Below are 14,324 nucleotides of genomic sequence, written 5' to 3' on the forward strand. Positions count from 1 at the left end.
ATTAGCTCCAAGTGTAACTTAGAATAGCCTCAGGGCTGCTCTACCTTATCCCAGTTTATAACACTCTAGAGGCTGTTATTTTGGCAGGGATCTCTAGAGTGCAGCATTCTCCAGTCTTCCTCCCAACTTAAATCCCTACGCTGGGAGGTTAGAAGGGTGTGGAGTAGAACTGTAGGGTTACAATATTTCAGCAAGCAAAAAAGAGGACGGGAGGAGCCCCGCCCCCGTCCTGCCCTAGCCCCGCCCCTGCCCCTTCCACTCCCTCCCACTTCTCGCCCCCCTCAGAACTCCCAACCCTCCCCCTGCTCCTTGTCCCCTGACTGCCCCCTCCTGGGACCCCTACCCCTAACTGCCCCCCAGGACTCCACCCCCTACCTAAGCCTCCCTGCTCCTTGTTCCCTGACTGCCTCCTCCTGAGACCCTCCCCCCATCCTAACTGGCCCCCTAGGATCCTACCCCCTACCTGTCCCCTGACTGTCCCAACCCTTATCCACACCCCCACCTCCAGACAGACCCGCGGGACTCCCACGCCCCATCCAACCACTTCCCACCCCCTGTCAGCCCCCCCCCCAGAACTCCCAACCCATCTAAACCCCTCTGCTCCCTGTCCCCTGACTGCTCCGATCCCTCTCCCCACCCCTGCCCCCTGACAGCCCCCCCACAGAACTCCCAAACACACCCCCCCCCGCTCCTTGTCCCCTGACTACCCATCCTGGGACCCCTGCTCCTAACTGCCCTCCAGAACCCCACCTCCTACCTAAGCCTCCCTGTTCCTTGTCCCCTAACTGCCCCCTCCTGAGACCCCCCCCACCCTAACTGCCCCCCCAGGACCCTACCTGTACTCTGACTGCCCAAAACCTTATCCACACCCCCACCCCCAGAAAGCCCCTCCCCGCACTCCCGACCCCCCCCCCCCGCTCCCTGTCTCTTGACTGCCCCCTCCAGAACCTCCCTGCCCCTTCTCCGACCCCCTGGCCCCCTTACCCTGCCGCTCAAACCAGCGTGCCGGGGAGGAGGAGCAGGGGGAGGAGCTCCAGATTGCCGGTGCGAACTGCCAGCTGGTGATCTGCGCATGCAGGGAGGGAGGGAGGGAGTGATCTCAGCTGCAGGGGAGAGGAGGAGGGGCTCTCTCTGGCTGTCAGAGCCCCATGTGAGTGGCACCATGCGTCCGGCTGCCTTGTCAGCAGCGTGCACTCTGCATGGGGGGGGGGAAGTCCGGACATTTACAGATTCCCCCCGAACGCTATTTTTAACTCTAAAAGCCGGACATGTCCGGGGGAATCCGGACGAATGGTAACCCTAAGAACTGGCTATTCTGGCTTGATGCCATTCATAGATTCCAAGACCAGAAGGGACCATTGTGATCATTCAGGGCCCAACTACATGATTAGGGCATCTTTAAGTCCCCTTTGCACTGCACGCAAGCATATGAAACATACGCATTGGTAGCACAAATTGTTGGCGATGACAGGCTTCCACTCAATATGTGTCTGATCAAATGAGTGCTCATACTTCAGCAAATTGTAATCCTGTGGTGATAGATGGCTAAATTTGTTGTGCAGAAGACTAGATCCAGCATCAGATCATATGTGTGAGACACAGAACATGTTACTATTGCTGGTCTCAGATAAAAGTTCTGTATATTCTAATAAATATACATAGTTCTTTGGTGTCACACCCAGCATTGCACTGTGCTGAAAACATATTTGCCACCATTGTATCATACATCCTTTTAATAATTCATTTAAATCAATGGGAGTTAGGCACCTAGGCGCTTTCAAAACTCCCACTGAGTACCCTTTGACATTTTTTGGTCCCTAAATACTTCTGAAAACCTGTCTCTAAGGCCAGAATTTTCAAACATGACTGTTTAAGGTTAGCCTCCTCAATCCATAATTAGGCTCTTAAATGAACATGGTTTGATTTTTCAGAGGTTCTGAGCACCTGTATAGCTCCTACTGATTTCAGCAGGTTTCAGAACTGTGGCCATATTCCTCCTAAGTAAATGTTTGCTCATTTAATAGTTCAGCTTTGTTTCTGTTTTAAGTGACAAACCTAGAGTCTGACAGAATAGATATCAAGGCTTCAGAAGCTTTCTCAATTTTCTAGTACTAGAATTTCCAGGAAAAAGCCGGCAGTAGGTATCAATTATCCAAGTTAAAATATGTGTCTCTCTTGCTGTGCCTTCCACACTTCAATTTTTTTCTTTGAAACCGGATTCACAATTAGTTCAACCCAGTACTGCATCTTTTACTATATATTAATATTAATATCTCTGATTCCAGAATAAATTGTCCTCCGCCACAGCATTGTCCTTGAAAGGGCAGCACTTTTCAGCTCTGTCTCCTCTGTTTCTAATTGTCTCTCTTTTTTAAAAGTGAAATGTAAACCATTTTAATATTGAATGAACCTATTAAAGTCTTCACTTTGCTCGGGGTTAACAGTTCAAGTGGTCTGAAATTAATTTGGTGGTGCTGGCTAAGTCTTTATGTAGAACAGTATAGTATAGTCTATGAAACATCTCCAGATCTTTCTTGGTCTCTAATTGAGGCAGAACAAAGAGAAGGGGAGAAATAGAGGAGTAGTGGATTAGAAGAGAGAAAATGGAAGGAGAGAGAGGGATGCATGAAAGAGAAGGGTAGAATAATGCTTTTTAAGTCAAGGATGAAGTCTCTGGTCTTGAAAGCTGTATCACAGATTCTTGTCCTGTCTATTTGTGTATCTGACATTTTGTATTAACATTAGATGTTGTCATTGTTATGAGCCCAGCTATTTACTTAGTGACCACTGTACATGTAATTATGGCTACATAATAGTTTCCATTCCAATTTTCAAATGAGTGTTTTCAATCACTCATAATTTTCTGAAATGCTCACTTTTGGGACTGAAACTTTTCAGGGTTTGATGTACGTAAGGAGCATAGTAACTACACTGGGAAAGGTGCAAAGCAGGCCCTGCAGAACAAGTCCTGGTGAAGAGTCTAAGGTTGACCACCATCAGCTAACACATTTTAAAGATTCATGCAGGCAGACCTCTGAGTCTGTTCAGAGCCCTGTTGAAGTTAATGGAACTCTACACAAGTGCAAGGGTACACGCACATGTAGCTCCATCGCCAGCAGCTCTCAGGATTAGGCCTTTCATTGAGAACTCCAGTGCAACATTTTATTTTTGGTTATTTTTTAAAAATCCACATTATTTTAGTCATGAACTATCATCACTGGGATTTATGAGTCACTGACATTTTTCCTTTACACTTGTGTGTCCCAAAGAGCTGTTGAACTCAGTAACACAATGTCCGATGACCCATCACATGAGTAATAGGCGTACTGTATCACTAGCTTTATAATTAAAATACAGACAATACCTTAAGACTCAATGCTTTCCTTCTGACAGATGTAATATATTAATCAAATATTAATGATTACTACTAATTGCTATCCTTCTGCTATTAAGAAATTTAATTTGTTGCTATTAGTGATGAGGATTTGTTAGTTATCCAAGGTTAGAAAATTTAATTGAGACACAAGCCTCTTTTATACGGTAGTCCTGGCTAAGAGTTAAGCCCTTATTTGGCACAGAATTATGGACATGCTTAACTTAAAGCAGTGTCAGTAGTATCTTTGAAGTCAGTGGAACTACTCACAGTACGTAAAGTTCAGCATGCACATTAATCTTTGCAGTATCAGGGCCTTATTTGGTTTTACTGTTGCCAATGCCTTCCCAGTGTAGAGTGGTTTTCATTGAAAAATCAACATTTACCATTACTTGCCTGGACCAGATTTTTTTTACTCATGTTGAGTAATATCTTTGTCATATGATTATCATAATATTTCAGGTTTCAGAGTAGCAGCCGTATTAGTCTGTATCCGCAAAAAGAACAGGAGTACTTGTGGCACCTTAGAGACTAACAAATTTATTAGAGCATATAGAGACTAACAAATTTATTAGAGCTCTAATAAATTTGTTAGTCTCTAAGGTGCCACAAGTACTCCTGTTCTTTTTGCATAATATTTCACTATGCTATCTTTGGACTAGGAAATAACTGTGGTGCCTTAAATACCAAATCTTTGTGGGGTAATTGATAATAACTGTTGACATTTTAATTGTGATCAGTGCAGTGTTGCATACTAATGGCCTGATCCAATGTCCATGAGAGTCAATGGGAGTTTTCTTGTTGACTTCAGTGTGTTTTGAATCAGGCTTGAAGTGGAGAAATTGGGCCTTATGTTCATAGTAACACATATGTAGAATCCTCAACAATGTAAGATTCTAACATTAACTTAAATTTCTTCTTCAAGTAGGTGAATGATTGTGTTGCTGAGCTTTGTTCCAATTAAAGTATACTGTTCACAGTTATTCACATTATGAGGAATGTGCCTGGAACACGGGTAGAGGTCCTGCACAGCTCCTAAGCCACACAGTTTGTTCTGCAAAGCTTAGCTTTAGTCCTAATGGCAGCCATCTGCTGTTAAGGCTTCCCCCACCCCCTTCCCAAGACAGTGCTTTGTCCACAGGTGCCCTTCTGCTACTGCCAGCTCTGCATTAGGGAGCTGTGCAGGTATGATAGCCAGCCAGCTGCCAGTCACCTAACACTGTCACGTAGATCTCAATTTGCTACATTATTCAGCATGGCTCTGACACATATATTGGGGGAATGGGGACTCAGCACCTAATTTATGCCCAATGAATCAAAAAGTATAATGGTAGCTATTAAAACCTTTACGAGTATTGCCACTGCAAGTAGATAACATTACTGCAGAATTTGTGGTACAGTGGGAATGCCATTGAATGAATATTGTTTTAAAAGTGTCTATTTATTAACAAAAATCACAAAAAATCAAATAAATTAGGTGTGAATATATTTGTACGAATCAACCACCCTGCTCTATAGCATTTTGATTTATCTTTAAAATAGTCATTAAATAAGATCTTAAAAATACTAGGGCTGTCAATTAATCGCAGTTAACTCACGTGATTAACTCAAAAAAATTATTGTGATTAAAAAAATTAATAGTGATTAATTGCACTTATAAGAATAAAATACCAATTGAAATTTATTAAATATTTTGGATGTTTTTGTACATTTTCAATATTGATTTCAATTACAACACAGAATACAGAGTGCCCAGTGCTCACTTTATATTATTATTTTTGATTACAAATATATGTACTGTAAAAATGACAAAATAAATAGTATTTTTCAATTCACCTCATACAAGTACTGAAATGCAATCTCTTTATCATGAGTGTAACTTACAAATGCAGATTTTTTTTTTGGTTACATAACTGAACTCAAAAACAAAACAGTGTAAAACTTTAGAGCCTACAAGTCCACTCAGTCCTACTTCTTATTCTGCCAATCACTAAGACAAACAAGTTTGTTTACATTGATGGAAGATACTGCTGCCTGCTTCTTATTTACAATGTCACCTGAAAGTGAGAACAGGCATTCACATGGCACTTTTGTAGCCAGCATTGCAAGGTATTTACATGCCAGATATGCTGAACATTCATATGCCCCTTCATGCTTCGGTCACCATTCCAGAGGACATGCTTCTATGCTGATGATGCTTGTTAAAAAAATAATGTGTCAATTAAATTTGTAACTGTACTCCTTGGGTGGGGGGGGTGGGGATTGTATGTCTCCTGCTCTATTTTACCCGCATTCTGCCATATATTTCATGTTATAATAGTCTTGGATGATGACCCAGCACATGTTCATTTTAAGAACACTTTCACAGCAGATTTGACAAAACGCAAAGAAGGTACCGATGTGAGATTTCTAAAAATAGCTATAGCACTCAACCCAAGGTTTAAGAATCTGAAGTGCCGTCCAAAATCTGAGAGGGACAAGGTATGGAGCATGCTTTTAGAAGTCTTAAAAGAGCAACACTCTGATGCGGAAACTACAGAACCCAAACCACCAAAAAAGAAAATCAACCTTCTGCTGGTGGCATCTGACTCAGATGATGAAAATGAACATACGTCAGTCCACACTGCTTTGGATTGTTATCGAGCAGAACCCATCATCAGCATGGAAGCATGTCCTCTAGAATGGTGGTTGAAGCATGAAGGGACATATAAATCTTTAGTGCATCTGGCACGTCAATATCTTGCAACGCCAACTACAACAGTGCCATGTGAACGCCTGTTCTCACTTTCAGGTGACATTGTAAATAAGAAGTGGGCAGTATTATCTCCTGCAAATTGTAACCAACGTTGTTTGTCTGAGTGATTGGCTGACCAAGAAGTAGGACTGAGTGGACTTGTAGGCTCTAAAGTTTTACATTGTTTTATTTTTGAATGCAGTTTTTTTGTACATAATTCTACATTTGTAAGTTCAACTTCATGATAGTGATTGCACTACAGTACTTGTAAGAGGTGAATTGAAAAATATTTTTGTTTTGTTTTTTATAGTGCAAATATTTGTAATCAAAAATAAATATAAAGTGAGCACTGTACATTTTATTCTGTGTTGTAATTTAAATTAATGTATTTGAAAATGTAGTAAACATCCAAAAATATTTAAAATAAATGGTATTCTATTGTTGTTTGAGTGCAATTAATCATGATTATTTTTTTAATCGCTTGACAGCCCTAAAAATACTATCACATTTGTCAAAAAAAGTTTTTGAGAAATGCTATCCAATCAGCTTTAGGCAATACTGTGAATAACCACTGTACTGTTAATTACTTACAGAAGCAAAATTGTGAAGATTAAAATGATTATGTATGAGGCCTTGATCATAATCTGTATCACTAATAAATGCAAACATTCAAAATAAATCTGTACTTCAGTGCATGTTTAAAAACATCAAAAACTGGCATCATTTCAATGGTGAATGTGTGTGATCCCTTTGTAGGCAGTCTGGAAAGTGTTTTGGGTTCCCTAAGGATGAAAGGTGTTTCATGAAATAAGATATTAATTTGATTTAAACATTCATTTCATGCTAAATGTTACAAAACTTCTACCATTTTATTTTCTGACAGCAGCGAACTCTGATAATTATGTTCTATGCAAAATATAATATTCTGGTTTACCTTTCCTGTTTGGATTAAACACCAGAATTTTCATTTGCTGTCATAGTTGTCATGGTCTTTTGCTCATGCCACATTATTAAAAAGTGTGCTTTATAGACACAGCCTACACCTTCATCTGCTTAGAGCAGATTAAAGAACCTGTCCTTATAAAACGAATAATTACACAAGCGATTTTAATATTTTTGTTTGCTTTTAGAAATGAATTAACTACCTCCCTGACAAAAAAACTTCGTATTGGTGTATTGCTGGAAAGGATGGGCCTGGACCAAAATCCTGGCTCTGAATATCTCAGAGTTTTCCATGTGCATGTGAGAGTTTTGTGGCTTGAAGCTGTCTCTAAATAGAATGTTAGTAAAATGCTATACTGGGCTGGCTGGATACATGGCCTTTTTCCTCCCCTTCCTCATCAGTGTGTGAATAAAACCACAAAGCTGGCTACAGGACAAGGGAAGCACTTTGATATTGGTAGTGTATAGTGATGAACCAAGTTCTTTATGTATATGCACCTGTTTCATTTAGCTTTGCTTTCTACTGGCTGCAGACTCCAGAGGAAGGAGCCTCTACGTCCATCTATGCAGCTGTCTCACCAGAGCTGGAAGGAGTTGGTGGCATCTATCTTTACAATGAGCAAAGGACAAAATCTACTGATGTATCGTATGATGAAGAGCTGCAGCGAAGGCTCTGGACTGAAAGCTGCAAGATGACTAGGATTTCTGATGTAGGTAGCAGAGATCTCTAAAAGTAGCCACTTCCAACTGGGTGAATGAAATGTGTCCAACAAGCATCCTTACCTGACTCCTTGCAGCATGAACCATCATCCTGGAATTCACTGTTCAATTCCAAAGGCAAATGTGAACAGTGCTGCTTTTCACTTGAACCCATACTCTGCTAGGGAGTCAAGGGGAAATATTCCCACAGAAATGTGTATAGGGTGGTTTTAAATTTAACCATCAGTTTTGTAATCATGATGTTTTGGTCTGTGATTAAAAAAATCGTTAACCTTGTGCAGAATTGTGTTTTTCCGTTTTTATGTAACAAGAGGAGACTGTCCCTTGTGGGACTGTTATGTCTGAAAATCAGCTCTGCAAATCTTGCAAATATAACTCAATCCACTTTTTATCAGTTCTGAAAATTTAGGGTTTCTTTCCTTAAACTTCTTAAATCCTGTCAACACTTTATAATAAGTGACAGCTTTAGGCTCCACAGCAATCCACAAAACTTCTCCTGAACCCAGTAGGTGCCTAAACCAGCAGTGGAGTGTCTAAGTTTTCAGGGTAAAAGTCCCACTCACCTATGTTTCTGCGTCTAAGCATGTCCACTGCTGCATCTCTCTAGGTATCCAGAGGACTACTGCCCACCCAAGCCCCAGAGTAATCTGCAAATCCAGGGAAGATAGGTGATCTGATGGGTGGTGGTACCACCCAGTGGTGCCCATCTTCTAACTTTTAGCCCTATGGTTAGAACACTTGCCTGGGATGTGGGAGCCCCTGGTTCAATTCCCCCCTCTCTGCCTGAAGGGGAGAAAGAATTTGAACAGGGGTCTTCCACCTCTCAGTGGTGCTCTAAACATGGGGCTATGGGATATTCGGATGTGGGATGCCCTCAATCTCCACTGTTGAAGCTGTTCCACTGTGGATAAATAATGATAGGTGATTGATTAAAGCAGGGGGACTGAACCCAGGGTTTCCCACCTCCTAGGTGGGTGGACTAACCACTGAACTATAGAGTCATTCTCTCTGTCTCTCACCCAATGACTGAGTATTTAGTGGAACAGTCAACTTCAGGGTAAGTGATTTTTGGTTAACAAGAGGTTGGTAAATGCCTGGTGTATTTATCAAGTATCAGGGGGTAGCCGTGTTAGTCTGTATCTACAAAAACAACAAGGAGTCTGGTGGCACCTTAAAGACTAACAGATTTATTTGGGCATAAGCTTTCGTGGGTAAAAACCTCACTTCTTCAGATGCATAGAGTGAAAGTTACAGATGCAGGCATTATATACTGACACATGGAGAGCAGGGAGTTACTTCGCAAGTGGAGTAAGACACCAATGCATTCTTCCTGAAAACACCATCCTGGCCACCATGGATGTAGACGCACTTTACACCAATATTCCACATGAGGATGGACTACAAGCTGTCAAGAACAGTATCCCTGATGAGGCCACAGCACGCCTGGTGGCTGAGCTTTGTGACTTTGTCCTCACCCACAACCACTTCAGATTTGGGGACAACTTATACCTTCAAGTCAGTGGCACTGCTATGGGTTACCCGCATGGCCCCACAGTATGCCAACATTTTTATGGCTGACTTAGAACAATGCTTTCTCAGCTCTCGTCCCCTAGTGCCCCTCCTCTACTTGCACTACATTGATGACATCTTCATCATATGGACCCACGGAAAGGAGGCCCTTGAAGAATTCCACCTGGACTTCAACAATTTCCACCCCACCATCAACCTCAGCCTGGACCAGTCCACACAAGAGATCCACTTCCTGGACACTACAGTGCAAATAAGTGATGGTCACATAAACACCACCCTATACCGGAAACCTACTGACCGCTATACGTACCTACATGCCTCCAGCTTCCATCCAAGACACATCACACGATCCATTGTCTACAGCCAAGCCCTAAGATACAACCGAATTTGTTCCAACCCCTCAGACAGAGACAAACACCTACAAGATCTTTATCAAGCATTCTTAAAACTACAATACCCACCTGGGGAAGTGAGGAAACAGATTGACAGAGCAAGACGGGTACCCAGAAATCACCTACTACAGGACAGGCCCAACAAGGACAATAACAGAACACCACTGGCCATCACATACAGCCCCCAGCTAAAACCTCTCCAGCACATTATCCACGATCTACAACCTATCCTGGAAAATGATCCCTCACTCTCACAGACCTTGGGAGGCAGGCCAGTCCTCGCTTACAAACAACCCCCCAACCTGAAGCAAATACTCACCAGCAACTACACACCACACCACAGAAACACCAACCCAGGAACCAATCCCTGTAGCAAACCTCGTTGCCTACTCTGTCCCCATATCTACTCTGGTGACACCATCAGAGGACCCAACCACATCAGCCACACCATCAAGGGTTCATTCACCTGCACATCTACTAATGTTATATATGCCATCATGTGCCAGCAATGCCCCTCTGCCATGTACATTGGCCAAACCGGACAGTCCCTCCGCAAAAGAATAAATGGACACAAATCGGACATCAGGAATGGTAACATACAAAAGCCAGTAAGTGAACACTTCAATCTCCCTGGTCATTCTATTACAGATTTAAAAGTCACTATCATTGAACAAAAAAACTTCAGAAACAGACTTCAAAGAGAAACAGCAGAACTAAAATTCATTTGCAAATTTAACACCATTAATCTGGGCTTGAATAGGGACTGGGAGTGGCTGGCTCATTACAGAAGCAGCTTTTCCTCTCCTGGAATTGACACCTCCTCATCTATTATTGGGAGTGGACTACATCCACCCTGATTGAATTGGCCCTGTCAACACTGGTTCTCCACTTGCAAAGTAACTCCCTGCTCTCCATGTGTCAGTATATAATGCCTGCATCTGTAACTTTCACTCTATGCATCTGAAGAAGTGAGGTTTTTACCCACGAAAGCTTATGCCCAAATAAATCTGTTAGTCTTTAAGGTGCCACCAGACTCCTTGTTGTTTTGGTGTATTTATGTTGCCTGCCTGATACATCCACTCAGCAGAATCTCAAAGGGATGGGGGGGTTTGTCCGTTTTGTTTTAAGAAAGTTTTTATCCCTCATGGTTACAAAGAAAACCTTTTCAATGTGAACTGAGTGTTGTCTCCAGCCAGCCTGAACCCTGACTCTTTTAGTGGTGTGTACTCCATCCTACTCCCACCTCATGAATCATATCTCAAAAGCAAAATGATGACACTTTGAATGTCAGCAATATTTCATTGCTAATTTTTTAGTGGATGGGATGAGAAGTGGGTGGGAGTGAAGGTCACACTGTGGGATTGGGAGTTGCTGCAGGAAAAGAACTACAGAAAAAAAGAAAGGCGAGTCACAAAAGTCTCCTGAGAGAAAGGAGGATGGGAAAAGAAAACTGGCAGAGGGCAGAAATGTCAGTGGTCCCAAAAAGGATCATATTTTCCCTCTGGGCTGTGAGAGGTGTGATCTAGCCCTGGGTGTTTTCATTTATTATTTGCAATGGTTAGCAGCAGGCAATTTATCATCCAGTCACTGTAGCACTTTCCCTATGTCACTGGCTGATTTTTTTTTGGAAGGGAATGTAGTGCTTGTGAAATGTGCCAGACTGACACATTGGGAACTAAATTCCTCTCTTTATTCACAGATCAGGCACAGAATGCAGTGGAGGGTGTTAGCTAGCCAGCATTTTATATTGCAGTATTGTTCCCACATAATATCATTGTTGGCAGAAGTACTTCCTGAATTTACACATAACAGAAGGGACCATATGAATCCCTGTTGTAACTCCATTGAAGCCAGATGAGTTTGCCCCATGATGACCAGGAGACTGCAAAATATTTATCGTCAAGGGGAATTCTTTCCCCACATCACATTTTAAAGTTATTTTAAGATGCTTTAAAATAATAGAACTTCAGTTGGGATTGTTGGTCTCAAATAATTTCAGAGTTTGGTTTATATTGTACTTGGAATCAACAGCTCCTGCTTCCACTTGCTGTTTCAGATGGGAGAAGGCTCCTCCGATTAGAAGAGCTCCTAGGGGGCTATGATGGGCAGAGTCCTTGATTGGCAGGTACTTTGCCTGCGATATAGGAATGTTTCTTTGTGCTTCTCTTTCTATGGCCTGCGGTAGAGGATCCCCAAATTTCACAGGCTGATGGACCTGGCAGACTCCCAGCTGCAAACAGGAAAGGTGGGGGCACAGACACAAGCTGATCTGCCAATTGCCAGAATAGAGTCATTCTCTTTGTCTGTCACCCAGTGACTAAAGTATTTAGGACTTGTCTACACTGGCAAGTTTCTGTGCAGTAAAGCAGCTTTTTGTGCTCAAATTGCAGATATGTACACACTGCCAAGCCACTTTGTGCGCAGAAACTCCTCAGTTGAAGCGCTGCAAAAAACCCCATCTCGACGAGAGTCGTAAGGCTATTTGCAGAGGCTCCAGGCCTCTGTTGCCAGTGTAGACACCTGATTGCTTTCTGCGCTGTAATTGGCCTCCAGAGCTGTCCCATAATGCCTCAAGTGACCGCTCTGCTCATTGTTTTGAACTCGGCTGCCCTGGAGACATGCGCCCCTCCCCTTTCAACGCACCATTTCTGACAGCTGTTGTGTGCTGTGCTGATGTGCTGCTTTCGTGCTGTGCTGATCTGGGACACAAAGCAAACCATTAATGTGGAATGCTTGTGCTGTTGAACACAGAGGCAGGTGTGTGTAGGGTGACCAGATGACAGAGGTGAAATATCGGGATGCGGGTGGAAGGGGGGACAGAGCCAAAAAAAAAACAAGCTGGCAGCAGAGCAAAACAAAAAAACCCGCCGGAGCACAGGAAAAATTGGTGGGGGCTGAGAACCCACCGGCAGCTCCACGCCCCGCCCCTCCCCGCACCAGCTTGCCTCCGCTCCGTCTCCGCCTCCCCCCTCGGGGAGGGAGGGGTGCAGCACGCAGAGCCCCCCCTCCCCCCCAGCCAGAGGGACCTGCCAGGGGGCCAGGTGAATCCCAGCAATGGTAGCCTTACCTGGAGCGGCTCCCAGGAAGCATCCAGCAGGCAGGTCCCGTCCCTCTGGCTCCTAAGGTCGCGCGGGGCGGGGCGGGTCAGGTTGGGTTGAGGGGGGCGGGGGGCTCTCTGCCCGCTGCCAGCTGCCAGCGCCTACAAGCCCCGCCCCTGCAGCACACAGCGCAGATCTACTCGCCGCCTCTGTGCGTGCCTGGGGAGTGGAGCTGCAGCACTCTGCAGGCTCCGGCGGGCGGGCGCTGGGAGTTCAGCTGCGCTGCCCCAGGGCCCAGGAAGAAGAGGTGAATGGCGCCGGCATCGCCGGCTTGCGTCCTCCACCAGATGGTCCCCCGATATCAGGACAAAGTGCCGATGTAAGGTCGGGACGCGGGACAAGTCCCCTAAAATCAGGACTGTCCCGATAATATCGGGACGTCTGGTCACCCTATGTGTGTGTGTGTGTTTGTGTGTGTGTGTGTGAGAGAGAGAGAGAGAGAGAGAGATTGCTGTGCAGAGAGCCCAGGGAGGGAGGCGGGGGCTGATGTTGGGGTTTCCCCCCACCCTGCCTCAGGACTAGTTGCTTCCTGCCGCTGTCTGAACTTACAAGACAGCATGCTGACACTCTCTGTCCCCCAAAACACACTGTCTCTCTCCCCGCCCTTCATACACACACACTCTCCCTGTCACACACTCTTCCCCACCTCCCACCCCCGCTTCAGTTGGAAAGCAGCTGGCAATGTAGTAGGATGCACATGGAACAATGGGATTGGGAAACCTGCATCATGTGATGCTGTGCCTGCCCCGTGAGGCATTGCAAACCCTTCCCAAAGCACCTTGCGGCCAGTGGGATAGCTACCACAATGCACTGCTCTCTTTGCCGTTGCAAGAGCTGCTTATGTGGATGCGCTCCAGCGTCACAAGAAGCACATTGTGGACACGCAACAGTGGTTTAATTCCAGTGTTTTAATAAAAGTGCTATAACTTGTGGTGCAGAAACTTGCCAGTGTAGACATACCCTTAGTGGAACAGTCAATCTCAGGGTAAGTGAATTTTGGGGAGGTGGAGCAGGAGGATTTTCAGCTCTTCAGTAGCCCAGCTCCTTCCCCAGTACAAATGTTTGCGCTTTCTCTTCCTCATGATACTGGCAGCTTCATATTTCCCCAAACACTCCTTGCCTCTGTGTGCCTTTGGGCAAGAGAGTAGCTGAGGACTTTGGGAGGTGCTCTGATGCTACTTCCCCATCTTCATCAGGTGACGGCATCATTAGAGATGGGAATTGCTTTCACTTGACTGGTAGCAGCAGATCTGGACATTACACTGATGCTGTTTTAGACACAGGGTTCAATGACTGTTTCCCCAAAAATAATGAGCTTGGCAGCTCTTGCTATTGGCAGTAAAACCAAGTCTGATACTCAGAGACCTTTCACGTTTACAACATTGCCTTTGATAAAACAGTCTTCTGATTGTGTAAACCCGTAAGCTTTCACTTGAAGAGTTCAATGGTTTTCTTTCATAAAGATGGATGGTTGGTTTCCAAATAGAGCTGTGATCCCTCCTTTTAAACATGCCCCAGAATCCTTTGCCAGCTCC

At 44.2% G+C, this 14,324-nt stretch overlaps 1 protein-coding gene across 1 annotated transcript in view; it reads left to right on the forward strand.

The window, feature by feature from the left end:
* Positions 1-8,042, forward strand: part of DHRSX (dehydrogenase/reductase X-linked) — a 194,602-nt gene extending 186,560 nt beyond the window's left edge. The window contains exon 7 of the mRNA XM_065421112.1: positions 7,583-8,042. Coding sequence (XP_065277184.1) covers positions 7,583-7,780 — 198 coding nt within the window. The 3' untranslated portion in view covers positions 7,781-8,042. The remainder of the gene's footprint in view (positions 1-7,582) is intronic.
* Positions 8,043-14,324: the final 6,282 nt, after the last annotated feature.

This window comes from Emys orbicularis, chromosome 1, assembly GCF_028017835.1.
Source record: "Emys orbicularis isolate rEmyOrb1 chromosome 1, rEmyOrb1.hap1, whole genome shotgun sequence".
NCBI classification, from domain to species: Eukaryota; Metazoa; Chordata; order Testudines; family Emydidae; genus Emys; species Emys orbicularis.